General features: G+C 47.9%; 1 protein-coding gene across 14 annotated transcripts in view; it reads left to right on the top strand.

Moving 5' to 3' along the window:
* Positions 1 to 16,697, top strand: part of LOC138527333 (receptor-interacting serine/threonine-protein kinase 4-like) — a 437,375-nt gene that overhangs the window by 135,679 nt on the left and 284,999 nt on the right. For all 14 annotated transcript variants that reach the window (XR_011283901.1, XR_011283902.1, XR_011283899.1 and 11 more), the window contains exon 5: positions 7,793 to 7,842. Coding sequence is in view for 9 of the 14 variants with exons in the window: in XM_069638392.1 (XP_069494493.1) it covers positions 7,793 to 7,842 (50 nt within the window). In the remaining 5 variants the exon portion in view is untranslated. The remainder of the gene's footprint in view (positions 1 to 7,792; positions 7,843 to 16,697) is intronic.

Here is a 16,697-nt window from a genome sequence, read left to right as displayed (position 1 = left end):
TTTTGAGTAAAATTCTACCTCTGTTACTCCCAGCCAGTCGAACAACTGGACTACTGCAACCGGCTATATCGAACATATTCGGCATATGTAGGTGCTCCAGAGCTCAGCAGCAAGACTGGCACTTATGGTGCCGCGCCTGACCCTTTCTACATCCCTTATGCATCGCCTTCATTGGCTCCTGGTGGCGGCACAGATTGAGTCATCCATCGGGCTGTGCATAATGTTGCCCCAGTGTATCTGAAGCCAGACAGTTGTGTTCCACCTCGCAGTTAGTCCTTATAATACTGGGGTATCAGCAGGAACGACTGGGAGTTTGTGTTGCTTTACTTTTGTAATGCTATGCGATTGAATTAAATTTATTCAAAAGTGCTCAAAATTCTGTTTGTAACTCCTGTACTATTGAATTGTTGTTCATTCAATGGTATTTGGGTTTCCAAATCATACGCTTCTGTGTTATGCCTTCAAATCAATTTTGTTTTCTTTCAATTACTTTGCTTGTATATTGCTTTACTTTAGAATTATGTTAATTCAATATTCCTTAAAGTTCTATTTTTTTCTCCTCTACTATTATTTATTTATTCACATTTATAAAGCGCGCAGCCGCCCTAGGGCAACGTGATGCTGTTACAAGACTACAAGCTTAGTTACATAATTACAGTCTTCCGGAATACATAGTACAATCTTCTGGATGGACAGGAAGTACATTCACAGTTACAGCATAAAATCTAGTAGAAGACATGGTGTAAGGGGAAGGATGGAGCGGGCTCGTTGAATAGGGTAGTTATTAGGGCTTTCTTGAATGCTGAGAGCGAGGGCTCTGCTCTGACTCAACGGGGCAGTGCGTTCCAAAGTTTTGGTGCTAAGTGGGGGAAGCCAATACCCCCCACTTTGGCCTTTTGGATGGAGGGGATGAGTAGTTTGTTGGCATGGCACGTTCTTTTTGGGCGTGTTGAAGTATCTTTGACAATGGTCTCTGATAGGCATGGTGGAGCGTCAAGTGTATGACACTTATGTGTAAGGGTGAGGGTCTGAAATGTGATCCACTCCTGCACAGGGAGCCAGTGTGCGTCTCGCCTGGCTTGAGTGATGTGGTCCCTTTTTGGTATATTAAGACTGCTCTGAGGGCATTATTCTGAATGATCTGAAGTTTGTTTAGATGTGTTGCCGAGGTCCCTACTAGAAGGACGTTGCAGTAGTCTAATTTGGCTCCAATGGTGGCTCTAGTTATGGAAGACGGTTTTGCTTAGAGAGGAAGGGTTTTACTTTGGTGATGAGTTTAGTGGTGTGGGCAGGGGCAATAGCGCTGACCTGTCCCATCATGGATAGAGCAGAGTCTAAGTAGACACCCAGTGTCTTAACTGATGATAAGACCGAGATGAGCGAGTTGTCTATGGTGAAACTGCAATATTTTTGATCTGGTTTGGCTGGTATATCTCTGGGACCAATAATGATGATCTCTGTTTCGTCTCCATTTAATTTTTTGTTTTGTCTCCATTTAAATATAGACCATTTGTCGCCATCCAGGCTTGTATGGAGCTATAGATTAGATGGAGGGCTTCAGCATCTTGATCGTAGGAACCTGAGAGAGGTAGGAGTACCCGGGTATCATTGGCATAGTTTGTGTATGCTATGCTGAGGGAGTCCAGTTTGTCAAAAAGGGGTTTGGTAAATAAATTATAAAGGGTGGGGGCTGTGCAAGATCCCTGCAGGACTCCACAGTGTATAGTAGTGGGAGCCGCATTAGCCTGGCTGGAGAAAACTTTCCTGGCTCTTCCGTTTCACAAATAAGTGATCCAGGAGGAGGCCTCGTAGGAGAATTGTGCTGCATGGATGAGATGTGATGTGAGGATTTTATGGCCCACAAGATCAAAGGCAGTCGAGAGGTCAAGAAGTATGGCGATTGCAGGCTTGCCTTTGTCCATGATTGTGGTTATTTGGTTTCTGAGATCAAGGAAGGTGGTTTCGGTGCCATGACCTTTGCAGAACCCTGATTGCCTCTTGCCGAGGATGGCATTGGTTTCAAGAAATAGTTGAATTTGATTGTGGGCTGCTTTTTCCAGAATTTATAGGAGGAACGCCACTGTAGTGATGGGTCGATAGTTATTAGGCGATGATGGGCCTAGAGATGGTTTTTTCAGTAAAGGGCGTACCCATGCTTCTTTAAGGCTGGCAGGGACGGTCATGGAAGTAAACGAAGCATGGATGAATGCCATGAGGAGAGTCTGCACATTCTTATGATATTGGGTGGGCAGATGTCTCCTTTGCACATGGAAGGTTTAAGATGTTTAAGGAGGTCAATACCATCTTGTTCTGTGACATCATGGAAGGCAGAAGAGCTGGTTAGTGGAGTCGAGGGGTATGTGGTGAGGCTGGAGGGGCTGGTCATGTTTAGGCACGTCTTTAGATTGCAAGGCAGCTTGTAAACTGGAACACCATGCTTAGTCTTTAACAATCTCATCAGGGCTGGTAGAAGGAGTGATGAGTTCTCTAAAGATGGAGAACAATTCCTTCGGTTGGGAGTTAGCCTTGGAGGTGCATGAGTTGAAGGAGAGGGACTTAGCAAGGGTAACTACTTTTTTGTATTGTGTGGATATCCGTTTGAAGCTATCTTTGGTAGAGTCACTCGGCTAGATTTGCCAGGTAGTCTGAGCATTACGCTTGGTGGTCCGTAGGGCAGATAGTTCATCCATGAACGAGGCGTTAACGTGTAAAGAATTTTTCTCCTTTTTGTTTTCTAAAGGTGCTATTTTCTCAATTGCATTGGTCAGCGTGTGGGCATAAATGTTAGCAAGAATGACAGGGTCATTGGAAAAAGGGAGCTTGAGTTCAGGGATATCCAGGAACGGAAGGAGGTTGTCCTTAGCTTTTTTTGAGCTTCCCACTTGAGCTGATGGAGCATAGGTGAGAGCTTGGTAGGTAGGACTGAGGGGATGGTGAATTTAACGCAGTTGTGGTCAGTTCATGGGAGGGAAGAGATGGAGCTGATAAAAGTGTGGCAATTGTGGTCTGCCACCGAGTCAAGGATACGACCCTTGCAGTGCGTTGGACTGGTGACAATTTGGATAAACCCCATGTTGTTGAGCTCTTTGGTTACGGCTGCTGCTGTTTTATCTTTGGGATCATTGTGGCCTAGGTTGAGGTCTCCAAGTAGAATAGTTTTGGTAGATTGTTTTAGCTTGTCTCCTAATAGGTGGAGGAGGTGTCCTTAGAACTTAAGGGCAAGGCCCGGTGGCTGATAGATAGTGTGAATGTTTATAGTACAGCTGAGCGAAGTGCCAGTTTGGCGGCGATTAGGTCAGCATTACCTTCCCTTGGGAGGATGAATTGTCTGATGGGCAGCAAGTCTTTAGTTATGAGGGCTAATCCTCCTCCTCCTCCTCTCTGCAACTGTCTGTCCTGGCCGGGATAGAATAACCTGGAGGGAGGGCTAGGGAGATGGCAGGACCGGAAGCTTCCTGGAGCCATGTCTCGGTAATGGCGAGTAGGTCAAGGTCGTGGGTGGTTCGGAGGTATTGGATTTCGAGAGCATGGGCAGGGAGGGAGCGTACATTAATGAGTGCACTTTTAAGGGCTGGAGGGGGTAGGTTATTAGTTTTGTCAAGGAACGTGGGCTGAGGGGTGGCAATCTTCGGAGCTGAGTGTACGGTAGTTGGCCTGGTAGTTTAAGTGTGTGTGCGCTAGTGGCAAGGGGGATGGACTATTCAATTATATACATTCAAAAGTATTTAAATTTGCCTTTTTTGCACCTCAACGCGTTTCCCCATCATTGAGTCGGACGGTTCATCAGGAGGTGCAGTTTTTGCCTATATTATTCGAACATGGGAACTAAAGACAAACCAGACAATAGTATTTACATTATGTATATTGAAAAATACCATTTTGTTTGTATAATACATTTTATCTTTAGTACTTACTGGTATTTCTTGATAGGATTAGAATTTAGTAACTTCTTGAATTATTGTTTGAATGTGATAAACATCATCAAATTACTGTGTGATCTCTACTTACTGTTTCCTATGAAAGGAGGAAAACTTTAATTTCGACATTGGGTTTTAACCTAATGATTACATCTTATTGCGTCAGCATTACTAGATCCATAAAAAAAAACAATTTCTTTTAGTTATATAAGAAACGGTTTACCTGTCTATTTTCAAATTTTCGTGCTTATTCTGTCCTGCAGTATGGTTGCTGTATGTTGTGTACGGATTCCTTTATATTTATAATATGCAATGACGTGAACGCTTACGTTTGCGCAATGACGTCATGCGTGATTGTGGATACTGTATCAGTATCAGATAATAACAAGTACCAATTATAAACCAAAATTACAATTTTTACAAATAAGCAAATACTTGCCACAAACCAATAAGTGACCTTAATTTTAAGACCTATAAAATGTAAAACAAACCAGACATTCAGAATAGAAACTATAATTAACAAAATAGCATCAACAACAAACATGCAAGCTTCTATACAGGGAAGCGTAAACATACAACACATTAACTTTTCACAACAAAAGATGGCCGCTGTGCCACAATCACGCATGATGTCATTGCGCAAACGTAAGCATTCACGTCATTGTGTATTATAAATAGGAATCCGTACACAACATAGGGCAACCATACCGCAGGACGTAATAAGCACAAAAATGTGAAAATACACCGGTAAACTGTGTTTCTTATATAACTAAAAGAGATTATTTTTTTATGGATCTGTAATGCTGACGCAATAAAATGTAATCATTGGGTTAAAACCCAATGTCGAAATTAAAATTTTCCTCCTTTCATAGGAAACAGCAAGTACAGATCGCGCAGTAATTTGATGTTTATCACATTCAAACAATTTAAGAAGTTACTAAATTCAAGAAGTTACTAAATTCTAATCCTATCAAGAAATACCAGTAAGTACTAAAGTAGTAAAGATAACATTTATTATACAAACAAAATGGTATTTTTCAATATACATAATGTAAATACTATTGTCTGGTTTGTCTTTAGGTCCCATGGTCGAATAATAAAGGAAAAAACTGCAGTCCTGATGAACCGTCCAAATCAACAACGGGGAAACGCATGTTGAGGCGCAAAAAATTTAAATACTTTTGAATGAATATAATTCAATAGTAGAGGAGCAAAGAATTTTACTTTAAGGAATATTGAATGAACATAATTCAAATAAAGCAATATACAAGCAATGTAATTGAAAGAAAACAAAATTGATTTGAAGGCATAACACAGAAGCGTACGATTTGGAAACCCAAATACCATTGAATGAACAACAATTCGATAGTACAGGAGTTTCAAACAGAATTTTGTGCACTTTTGAATGAATTTAATTCAATAGTACAGCATTACAAAAGTAAAGCAACTGAATGAAAACACAAAGGATTTGACAAATTTGTGGATAGCAACTATTTGTAATTGAAAAGCAAGGATTGATGAATTGAACATATTGAACCAACAATAAAAAACAATCAAAGGCGCAACAGAGTCGGATATCATTTCCTTTTTTCAATCGTCAAAGCCCTCATCAGTCTCAGGAGCAATTTAATCCAACATGGCAGCCGGGAGTTACAAATACAATTTTCTTTTTGAACCACAAAGCTCAAAGATTCAATAAGGAAAATCTGACAGAAAATGTAACCAGTAGAACACAAAATAAAGTCTAGGTGGGTCAGGCTTGGTAAAGTCTCACCCCCAAATCAGTCTGGATTAATTGTGGGTTTATGCAGGTTCCAAAAAAATTCTTTCAGTTCTGGGCTTTAGGGTTCACAACACCCTTCTTCTCAGCTGTCTATTGTTAGTTTTAAGGTGACCCTGAACTCTGTGCAGGTTCACCTCTTCCTTGAGTCTCCTGGATGCGCCTCCCAGTCTCAGCGACAAGTCCCTGGTAAAGTAGAAGCTTCTCTGGATGGTGTTGCTGGAGCATGATTCTTTTACTATCTGCTCCTCCCTAAGGTCTTTGGATGGGACTTGGTCACCTTCCCCAAGTAGCATTCTTTCATCTCCCCATGTGAGGCCTCTCTTCTTCTCCACTTACCTCTCTCATTCTCATTACTGCTCCTCTTCCCGCCTCTAGTAATTAATTAATATTTAGTAACACGCTTAATACCAGAGACCACTCTGTATGCACAGGGCCGGGATTCAAACCTGTGTTGCTCTGTTTTGTCTTGCTTCCAAGACAAACGTGTTGCCCCTGAGCTATCCTCCCGGTACAAGTACCTGCCTTGATACAACAAGACCCTCTTGTGCCTTCCTGCTCTGACTAGGAATTCCTTCTGCCTCTTCCTTCTTCCATCTTCTAACCCCCTTTTACTCTCTCTCTTCAAATCCCACCTGTTACTCTCCAACCTTTGGACTTTCTCCAACCACTTCCATGTGTTCTCCAAACACCTCCCGATGTTCTCCCACCACAGCAGGACCTCTTCTAACAGCCACTTTATATTCTCCCACCTTCTCATTATTCTCTTCCCCCCCATTTCCTGATTCCTCTCCAAATTCTCTTTACCAACCCTTGTAACTCTCTCAAACACACTCATAACGCCTGCCACAACCTCCTTCTTCAAGCTCGTATACCAACTGACTGAGCCCTGTTTCTTTTTAGATAACTTGGACTATAACACAGAGCTGCACTAACTGTGAGGTTCTTTGGGGAGGGCATGTGATTGGATTGAGATAATGGAAACACCAGGTTAACCTTTCACACTTGATAGCAGGACCAAGACTTTAAAGGTTGGATCCCCCATTTTGAATGACTTCAGATGGTGAAAAGCTGTTATGAAGGTGAGGGTACTGTCACTTTTCTAGTTTTGTATGTCCATTTTCTGGATTGTGGACATGTGCACCTGCAAACTTCCTAGGTGTGCTAGGCTTGCGTGGGAAGCAATCTCTGGGTACATCTGTGGCTCGCATGCGGTTTCCAGGCAAGTCGAAGAGCAAATTCTGCTTCTGTAGCACGCCTGGGTTCTTATATCATCCGCAGCTCAGAATGGGTTCCCAGGTTAACCACAGAATAAATATGTCTGCCTTTGTGGTTTTCTCTGGCTCTGGAAACTAAAGCAAGGGGAGATTCTGGGCTGCATTCATGGCTTAGCAAGATCCTCTGGAAGGGCCTCAGAGAACAATTGTGTATGTCTCCACTCTGAGGGTTGGCAGACTCAATGTGGCTGTCCTATCCCATGTCAAGGGGACTAAGGGTTGGTGGTCAGGGGATACACCCCCTACAGCTCTGGGTCCAGCATCCTCTAACTTAGGGAGGCACCTAACCTCTTTGATCACCCCCTCCTAGAAGCCCACAGAATCCAGAAGGGGACTTTGTCATAGGAGGCAGAGTTGATATGTAGGAAGTGGCACTCGTTCCGAGGGAGTGCATGAAGGTGTAGATAAGTGTGTTATGAGATGAGGAGGTGCGAATGGCTCAGGAGAGGAATGAAGCGCAAAAGAGCGGGACACTGGGGGCTTTGCAACAAGAGATGAACAATCTTGTGTACAATGTGATACTCTCCTGGTGTAACAGAAGAATTTGTGGATGATGAGATCAGTAAAGGACACCAGTAGTGAAGTGGGTGCTAATATAACAGCCTCCCGGCTGATACGTACAGAGAGATGTTCATGGGTCAGTTCATTTAGTGGTCATGGTGTGACTTGAACTTGCTGAAGGGTGGGCAGTGGGCCTATGCTGGCCTTCTCTCCATACACACCCATATCTATTGTTCGCATTGTCTTCCATTTGTGTACTGGCTTATGATGTGAACGAGCTGGAATGCTTTTCTGATTGAATCTCTGGTTTCTTACAGCTTTGGAATCCTCACCTGGACCGTCCTGGCAGCAGAGGAGCCGTACCCCTGTAAGCCACCCCACTTGTTTCTTTCAGATCTCTCCCTCTTCTGCACGTTTTCAGTTTCACATGATGCCTTTTATAAACTGCTAGTTCTACTAGGAGTCCAGTGTTCACACATATAATGCGTGCTTTTCTACTCTGAGATTGTGTTCCCCTAGCCCTGCTAATGCAGAGTCCATGCTCTCTCACATGATGCAGGGAGCCGCTAGTGAGGTGGAAGGCGGCATCTATCAGTTGCAGAGTGCAGCCAGGACGAGTGCTATTCCTATTAACATTTACAAGTTCCAGTTCATCATTGAGGTCAGGCCCTCATCTGAAAATCTTCCTGTCGCTGCGCACTTGCTGCTGCAGTCCTACGTACAATAGTAAGTGTCAGTCTCTCCCCTTTGTTTCACTGAGGTACAGCGGGCCGTGTTCCTCGTGTGGTGCTATGCCTAGAATCGCCCCGAACATGTGGCAGTCAAGAGCATGCTCTGCGGGGATATAATCATGTGACCAGAACGGATCCCTGTTCACCTGGCTTCAGTCCCAGTGGTTCTATTCAAGCAGAACCACAGTAAGATTTGATCCTGTACATGTGTCAGGATGTGACCACCCTTGTGGGCTTTCAGCAGTGGCAGCTGCTGTAGAATTTCAGGCTTCACACTTTTAGGACATCTCCCAGTTGACCTGTGTGATGCCCTGTGTCACTGCCATGTGTGTGCTGGCATTTAAAGTCAACATACCCATACACCCAGACCATATTTTAGATGCAACTAGCAGACAATAAAGATGTTATTGTGTATTTTTGAACTCTGCTGCTTCTACCAGTTCTCTGACGGCTCTCCCACAGTGCCTGCTGTGTCTCTCTTGACCTCACGTCAGGCTAGGATATAACACTTGCGGGCGGCCGCCTGGAAATGCCTGCCTACTGCAGCATGGTCCGTTCCCGTACTGCTGCCTTCTCCGTCGGTTCTGCTTCCTTCCTTTCCAGTTCTCTTTTACTGAATGTGGACCATAGTTTTGAATGTCCTGCACACTCGGACTTCATTACACCTAGTCTACATGTTTAGCTTTGTCTTTCCTTCAATCAACATTAAATCCTTCTTCCTCTTCCCTGCCTCAGTACTTGATGCTTTATGGGAGTTGGAGTCCATAGAATTTCTGAAACTTCTAAAGTGATATTGTTTAGGATTTTTGTCTATAACAAAAACAGCAGAGCAGAAGATATTAGATGTGTGTTATGTGTATATGAGGTATGAATGGTATTCTGCCTAGAGTGTTTTGTAGGAAGGGGTTTTGGGGTTTTACAACGGGAGAGATTTGTGAAGTGACAACAATCCATCAAGAATTTAGGAATTATTCAGTCTTCTCTTGGAAGGGAAGAATACTGCGTCTCTCCTGATGGGGTCACCACCTTCCCCAACAGCCGTCTCCACCCACGTGATGATCCCTTATGGTACCACCCACAGGGTCGGGATCAGAGTAGCTACTGCCGCTGGCCATGTGGGAGGAGATCCTCGTTGGGGAATCAGTGTTAACTCCACGGGATTCATCACATAATTCACTAGTGAACGTCCTTGTGCAGGCCCCTGCATATTGCTTTACTTTCGACTTTGCTGTTCTGATGTTGTGCTGGCCTTTCTGCTCCATGGGCTGAGGGTTGCCACCTGGGAATCTGCCTAGGTTACTGGCCTGCTCTTTTCCCCTAAAGTGATTTATCGGAGTAGTGAATCTTGATTCATTTTTTCCTATAATTGTTTCTATTATTAACTTATTATTTTCCTTTCCTCCTTCATCATGTTGGGGGTTTGAGGTGGTGTACGGGACTCCCCATGTTTCCCTCCCGCCTTTCCGCACACGTTATCATGTCTTTGTGCTATTGGGGGTATGAGCGGTAAGGGTTGAGGAGTTATTGTCGCGGACACCTGGCCCATTGGGTAAGAAAACAAGGACACTATTTCAAGCTCGTACTGCTGCGGTCGTGTGGCGGTGGCCTGGGTGTAGCTGTAGTTTGTGTCCCCCTTTTCCTTTAGCAGCGGTAAGTCCTCACCAATCCATTATGCCTTACATAATGTATGTGTCCCCAAAAACATTCTCTAGTGAGAGTGAAGCAATAAGAGAAGGCATATGTTGTCTTAAAAAACAATAACTCAACCAGTCATGACATCCCGCTGTTGCATATCTATGCATGTGAATTGTTTTAACTTTGTGATAAATGATGAATTTTGTAATGTTTTATTAAGCACTGATCACTTTTGGGGTGCACCTAATACATTTGAACAATAAGAACAATTTTTAACTGGCTTTGTTTCTATGTTTTTTGTAATGATAGAGTATAACTTTTGTAGGAAGAGAAAGTAACTTTAATTCTTTTGTCACTACTTAATTGCTGGAACCGGTATTAATAGTAGTCATAAACTCACAAGTGCACAAGGTCTGTAAAGTGAATGATATGTAATAAGAGAATACGTCTTGCTTTGGAAAGACCTGCATCACGTATGTTCCAAGTAATCAGAGCCCAGTCACGACATTTTGCATTTTGTGGTTACCCATGTCCTTCTACTTCAACATTGGTTAATAAATTGCTCAGCACACAAGGGCTCCCTCTGCTCATTGCCCCATCGTCATCCTTTTCCACGTGGTCTAAAAACGTACCACTGTGTTATCCTCATCCTGTTCCAAATGGTCTAAAGACGTACCTCTGTGTTATCCCCGTCCTCTTCCACATTTTCTAGAGACGTACCTCTGTGTTATCTACATCCCGTTCCACATGGTCTAGCGACGTACCCCTGTGTTGTCCTGTCCTCTTCCACATTTTCTAAAGACGTACCACTGTGTTATCCTCGTCCTCTTCCACATGGTCTAAAGACGTACCTTACATTACAAGGCATTTATAATGCGCGCTATAGACCCGCAGGCATGAAGGCACAGACAACAGGGAAAAATAAAAACCGACAAATCGAAACTCCTAAAAAAAACAAAGAGCACCTAAAGACAAAGTTAAAAACTAAGAGATAAAGGCCACAGATGGAGTGTGCCTTCTAAAATACTGCAGACTCAAGCTATATCAGATGAAAAGTAAGGTTTTAAAATCTTTATTGAAATTTGCCAATAATTTATGGTTGCACAAATAACCTGGCAATTGGTTCCACAAGCTGGGTGCTTTAAAAGCAAATGCACCATTTTATACTTTCGAAGTCCTGGGTCTAAGTTGCTCCAACAGATTTTGTGACCCAGACCTCAAGGATCTACTATTAGTTTTGTCCTTAATGTGGCACTGAAGATAAGGTGGCTTCAGCTGCATTCTGCACTTAAAAGTTATAACTAGGAGGCCACCAGGGGGCGCGCAGGCAATGGCTGCCTGATTCGCGTGCTCCTCCAACAGCCGGGTCGTAAGAGGGATTGAGCCCCCCCCCCCCCCCGACACCCCCCCACGGCAAGGGAGGAAGCGGGAGTGCGGGGGAACCCCCGGGGCCCCCACCGACCGAAACAGCAGGGTCCGAGGACCCCGGAACAGCGGAGAACAGGTGCCGTGGACTTGGCGGCGGGAGCGCCGCAGAGGACCCGGGTGGCCACGAACCCGGAAGATATATTCGCGGCCTGCCGACACAGGAGTTGGAGACGCGTGGGCTCATCCTCCTGCATTGCAGCGGCCCGTCCCCCACTGAGGAGGCGCTCGGAGGGGGAACCCGGAGAATCCGCCTAGGGGTGTGGGCCGCTTGCACCCCCCGGGCGAAGACGGCGCAGGCCTCGTGTGGCACGCGCCTGAACTGAAAAAGAGAGCGCCGGCCCCTCCGGAGAAGTGTGGGTGCCGGCACAGACCCCATAGGGAGGCTTGCGGATCGCCCGCGAGGGAGGCGGCGGCTTCCTTTCTTTCTCCCGCCCGCCAGCCTTGGACCCCCAGCCCCACCGCCAGGGAGGACTACAGGCGGCGGGCGCTGGTCGGGCCCGCCACCGCACGGCGACTCAGCCCACCTCCCCCGACAAGGAAGACCTGGGAGCACTGCAGAGGCCCAGAGGATACCGGGCGTGCACCCGCCCTGAGAAGACTGCAAAGCCTAAAGAGGCCAATCTGGGTGTGTGGCCCCGCCGGGACCCGTGGGGCGAGTGCCCGCCCAGAGGCCCCCTCCCGCTCATCAGGCCCGATTGGGGGACCGCCCCACCATAAACTAGGACCGGAACCCAAGTCCCGGAGACCCGCAACATTCCGGGTCAGCGCAGAATACCCTCAGGGGCCCTCTGGGCCACGACCCTCCAAGCAGCTGGGGGGCAATAAACACATTAGCCCCGGAGGGAGACCCCACGACTATGCCGCCCGAGTGAACTGACGCACACCCCCGGCGTCCACCGCACCACTGCACCCCCGGCCCACCTTGAACTCACAGGCTGCCCGAGACCCAGGTGAGAGGCCCCCATCCCCAGTTGGCGGGGCGTGTGCCCACCTGAAGGGCCACCCCAGTCCCCCCGTGGGGGACATCCCATTAACCACAAAACTCACGGGCGAGACGCACTACGGACTGATCCAGCGGACCCCGCGCAAAGGACCAACGACGCCCCATGAGCTGGAAGAAGGCCCTACAAACGTTTCGCTTCCAAGAAACACCAAACACGACTGAGGTCCCCACTGTCTCCGGCGCTATGGCCCACATTGAACCCGCGGGCCAACCCGCAATGACAATGGAAAAGGGCTTTGCCTCCATCCTTCAGGAGATCAGAGAAATGAGATCCGACATTGCCCAGAAGTTCGAGAAGCTGGACCAAAGGGTAGACAAAATTGAGGATAGGGTCCTACAAATGGAAAACTATCAAACATCCTCCACATCTCAGGAAATCCAATATGACACACGGCTCGCAGCCTTGGAGAAGAGGGACGAAGAAAGAGCCAGGATCATGGACGACTATGAAAATAGGGAAAGGCGGAACAATCTAAGGTTCTTTGGAATTCCGGAGACGAAGGGTGAGACTGAGAGAGAACTGATTCGAGTGGTGAGAGACATCATCACCCTCTTGTTTGCTCAGGAAATGACAACGGAACTCACGTTTGACAGGGTACACAGGGCCGGGGGAAGAGTGGGGGGCCCCAGAATGGTTCTGGCCCGCTTCCACTACTACACGGAGAAAGCCAAAGTTCAAGAGGCCGCGAGGAAAGCGGGGGCGATAACCTATAACGGCGCACAGATCGCCATTTTTCAAGACCTCTCTGCTTACACCCTAGCCAAACGGAGGATGTGCCGCCCTCTAACACAACAACTGTAAGAGAAGGGGGTCCGCTACAGATGGGGATATCCCTTCTCCCTGTCCTTTGAATACTCTGGCCAACGCACAACGCTGGTAACCGAAAAGGACATTAAAGGTGCTATTCAAGATTATGTGGGCGAACCCCCTCCCCCCCCCCCCCACCCCCCCCTCGAGGGAACCAGTGGGTCCGGAGGCGCTCAGAGGGGGCACCCCCGGGCAGCTCAACCCCAGAAGGAGAAAAACCGGTGCGAGAAAGTTCAAGAAACTGAACACACCACCAACGCCAATGGAGGACGACCGGGTCGACTCAGAGGGATGACACCAGCGACCTCACGGAGATCATCGGGCCTAGAATGCAGAATGACACTGGAGATGCCTGGTTTGCTGCACCCCCTTGAACTGCAAGTATAAGGGGGCATAGAGGAGGTCAAAACTGTGGGAACCGAGTGATGCACCAACCAAGGCCCGGGAGAGTAACATGTTGGGGGTTTTAGGGTGGGGGATGCGTTGCAAAGAGATCCAAACAAGAAAATACAGTAAGGGAGGGAGCGGCCTTGCGACACCGGTGACCAAGGGGAAAGGCGACAGCGACTATGGCTGACGACCGACCGGCCCTAGGGGTGGGAACCTTGAATGTGCGGGGCTTGAACACCCCCATGAAAAGATCCCTAATCAACAGGGAATTTAGGAGGGCCAAGCTGGACCTGCTCTTTGTGCAGGAAACACACTGGGCGAGGGGGAGGGAGCCCAGGTTGTGGGGTGGTGGAATTGAAGAGACTTTCTATGCATCTCACAAAGGGAAGAAAAGAGGGGTTGCAATTTTGATCGCAACGGGGCTGAATTTCGAGAAAGAGTCCATCCTAAGGGACCCCGAAGCCGTTACCTCTTCGTACGGGGCTCCCTACAAGGATCACCCATAACCCTGGCGGTTGTATATGCCCCGAACGAGAGCCAGGCCCAATTCTGGGAGGGAACGGGGGAAAGACTGAAAACCTTTGTCCAAGGCCCATTGGTGGTGGGGGGGATTTTTATATGGTCCTAGACCCATCCAGAGATAGACAACGGGTAGGGGCCCCATGCCTCAGACCCGCTGGAGAGCCCACGTCTCGCTGCTTCCAAGGGTTGAATGACGACCTGAACCTGGTGGACATGTTACCCACCCCCTGAGAGGGGACTCACTCTTTCTCATACTCCTCCTCCACCCACAAAGCCTTCTCCAGAATAGATTATATCCTTGCAGATGAGGTACTCCGACCACACATAGCGGGTTACAGGATAGATCCCGTCCCCTGGTCAGACCACGACTTGGTCAGGGTGACCTTGGCAGGGGACTGGTGCAAAGAACGGAGGGGACGCTGGAGATGCAATGACGCCATCTTGAGAGACGAGGTCCATGCCCAGACTGTTCTGGAGGCCATCACAGAGTTCTTTGAGCTTATCGATAATGGGGAGGTGGGCACGCACACTCTCTGGGACGCCTTTAAGGCAACACTAAGAGGAGTGCTCATAAAAATTGGTTCCCGACAGAAAAAGGAAAGGGAGACCCAGGAGAGAACTCTGAGGGAAAAAATAGCGCGCCTTCAACCGGGGGGCTCCCCGGCACAAACCCTAGAGCGTGACCGCATGGCCACCCTGGAGGATTTCAGGCTCCAATTAAAAAACCTTCTCCTCCATAAAACGGAAAAAATCCTCCAAATGGTCAAACAGAAATACTACGAGAAGGGGGACAGAGCCGACAGGATCCTGGCCTGGAAACTGAGGGAGGTCCAGAGAAGCAGAATGGTGAAGGGAGTGAGGGACAGCAGGGGCACAATGGGATTTGACACTCCCCACATAAGTGAAGCCTTCTGTCAATATTATGAGACACTATATACCTCCGAATACGACGGCGGCGATGCCCATATCGAAGAGTTCCTCGACTCCATACAGATACCTTCCCTTTCACGAGACCAGGCAAAGGGGCTGGAGGGCCGGGTGACCGAGGAGGAAGTGGAGAAGGCGATTAGTGGTATGAGGGTGGGGACTTCCCCGGGGGAGGATGGCTTCTCAGTGTATTTCTATAAGAGGTTCCGATCCACCATGTCTCCATATCTGGCGAAAGTTTTCAACTCTGTGTTGGAGGGGGGCACTCTCCCCGACACCGTGATGGGAGCCATTATAGTGGTCCTTCCCAAGGAAGGAAAAGACCCGAGGGAGTGTTCATCCTACAGACCCATATCACTGCTCAATATCGACGTCAAGATCTTGGCAAAGGTGGTGGGTAGGAGGATGGAGGGGATAATGCAGAAGCTAATCCACGGGGACCAGGTGGGTTTCATTAGGGGCAGACAGGGTTCGGATAATATCCGCAAAACGATAGACTTGGTTCACTTCGCCCAAAATTCTGATCTTGAGGCATGCATCCTGTCCCTAGACTCGGAAAAAGCTTTCGACAGAGTGGAGTGGAGATACATGACCCTCCTCCTCCAGCGAATGGGCTTTGGGTCGCACATCCTGAGCTGGGTCGCTGCTCTCTACAGAGCCCCTAAAGCAAGAGTCCAGGTGAACGGAGTGCTGTCAAATTCCTTCCCCCTAACTCGAGGAACTAGACAGGGCTGCCCTCTTTCCCCCCTCCTGTATGTCCTCACGATGGAAGCCTTGGCCATAGTGGTTAGGTCCTACCCAGACATCAGGGGAATCAGTAGGGGAGAGGTGGAATTCAAGCTATCCCTATTTGCGGATGATGTCCTCGCATATCTGGTGGACCCGGGCTCTTCGGACCCTCCCCTCCTGTCCCTGGTTGATTCGTTCGGGAGGTTCTCGGGCCTAAAAATAAACACCGCCAAGTCTGTCCTCCTTCCGATGCGACTGGTGGACCCGGTACTAGACCCCCTGACTAGGTTTCATGGGATAGCGGTGAGCAAGAACAAAAGAAAATACCTGGGGGTTCTCCTCACTAGGGATTTAACAAAACTAGGGTCCTCCAACTACGAACCCATGCTATCTGAGATCGCCGCTGATTTGAGAAGATGGGGAGGAATGATCCTCTCATGGTAGGGTCGGATGTCGGCAGTCAAAATGAACATACTGCCTCGGCTTCTGTACCTTTTTACAGCCCTCCCTACCCGAGTACCCGCTCAAACATTTATAGACCTACACAAGGGTGTCCGAGATTTCATTTGGCAGGGGAAAACACCGCGAATTGGCAGGGCCACCTTGACGCTTCCGAGAGAGGAGGGGGGTTTTGGTCTCCCAGATTTCCAACTGTACTATCATGCAGCGCAACTGTGGGTCCTTCTAGAACACATGAAGGAAGGTTTACGGACATATTGGTCATACCTAGAGGACATGGATGTCTACCCTCTAAAAGTCTATGACCTCTTGTGGGCTCCACGTAGATCGATCCCGAAGCAAGCTCTATCCCACACGACCCTGGGTGTTCTCTGGGACATTTGGAGGGAGTGCCCCCGGACAGCACATCTTTCTTCATGGCCGTCCCCCATGACCTCTTTGTGGGGGCCCTCCCTGAAATTGGGCAGCAGAGGGTTCAGACAATCCCAGAGTTGGTCAGATGCGGGAATGGAATGGGCGTGCCAGCTATTCAGGGAGGGAGAATTTGTGAGTTATGAGGACCTCCGGGAGGGACTGGGAGGCAAGACCCT

The sequence above is a fragment of the Ambystoma mexicanum genome, chromosome 14, assembly GCF_040938575.1.
Source record: "Ambystoma mexicanum isolate Mex_15411 chromosome 14, UKY_AmexF1_1, whole genome shotgun sequence".
NCBI lineage: Eukaryota > Metazoa > Chordata > Amphibia > Caudata > Ambystomatidae > Ambystoma > Ambystoma mexicanum.
The sequence above is the reverse complement of the archived record's forward strand: the minus strand, read 5'-3'. Positions and strand labels throughout refer to the sequence as shown.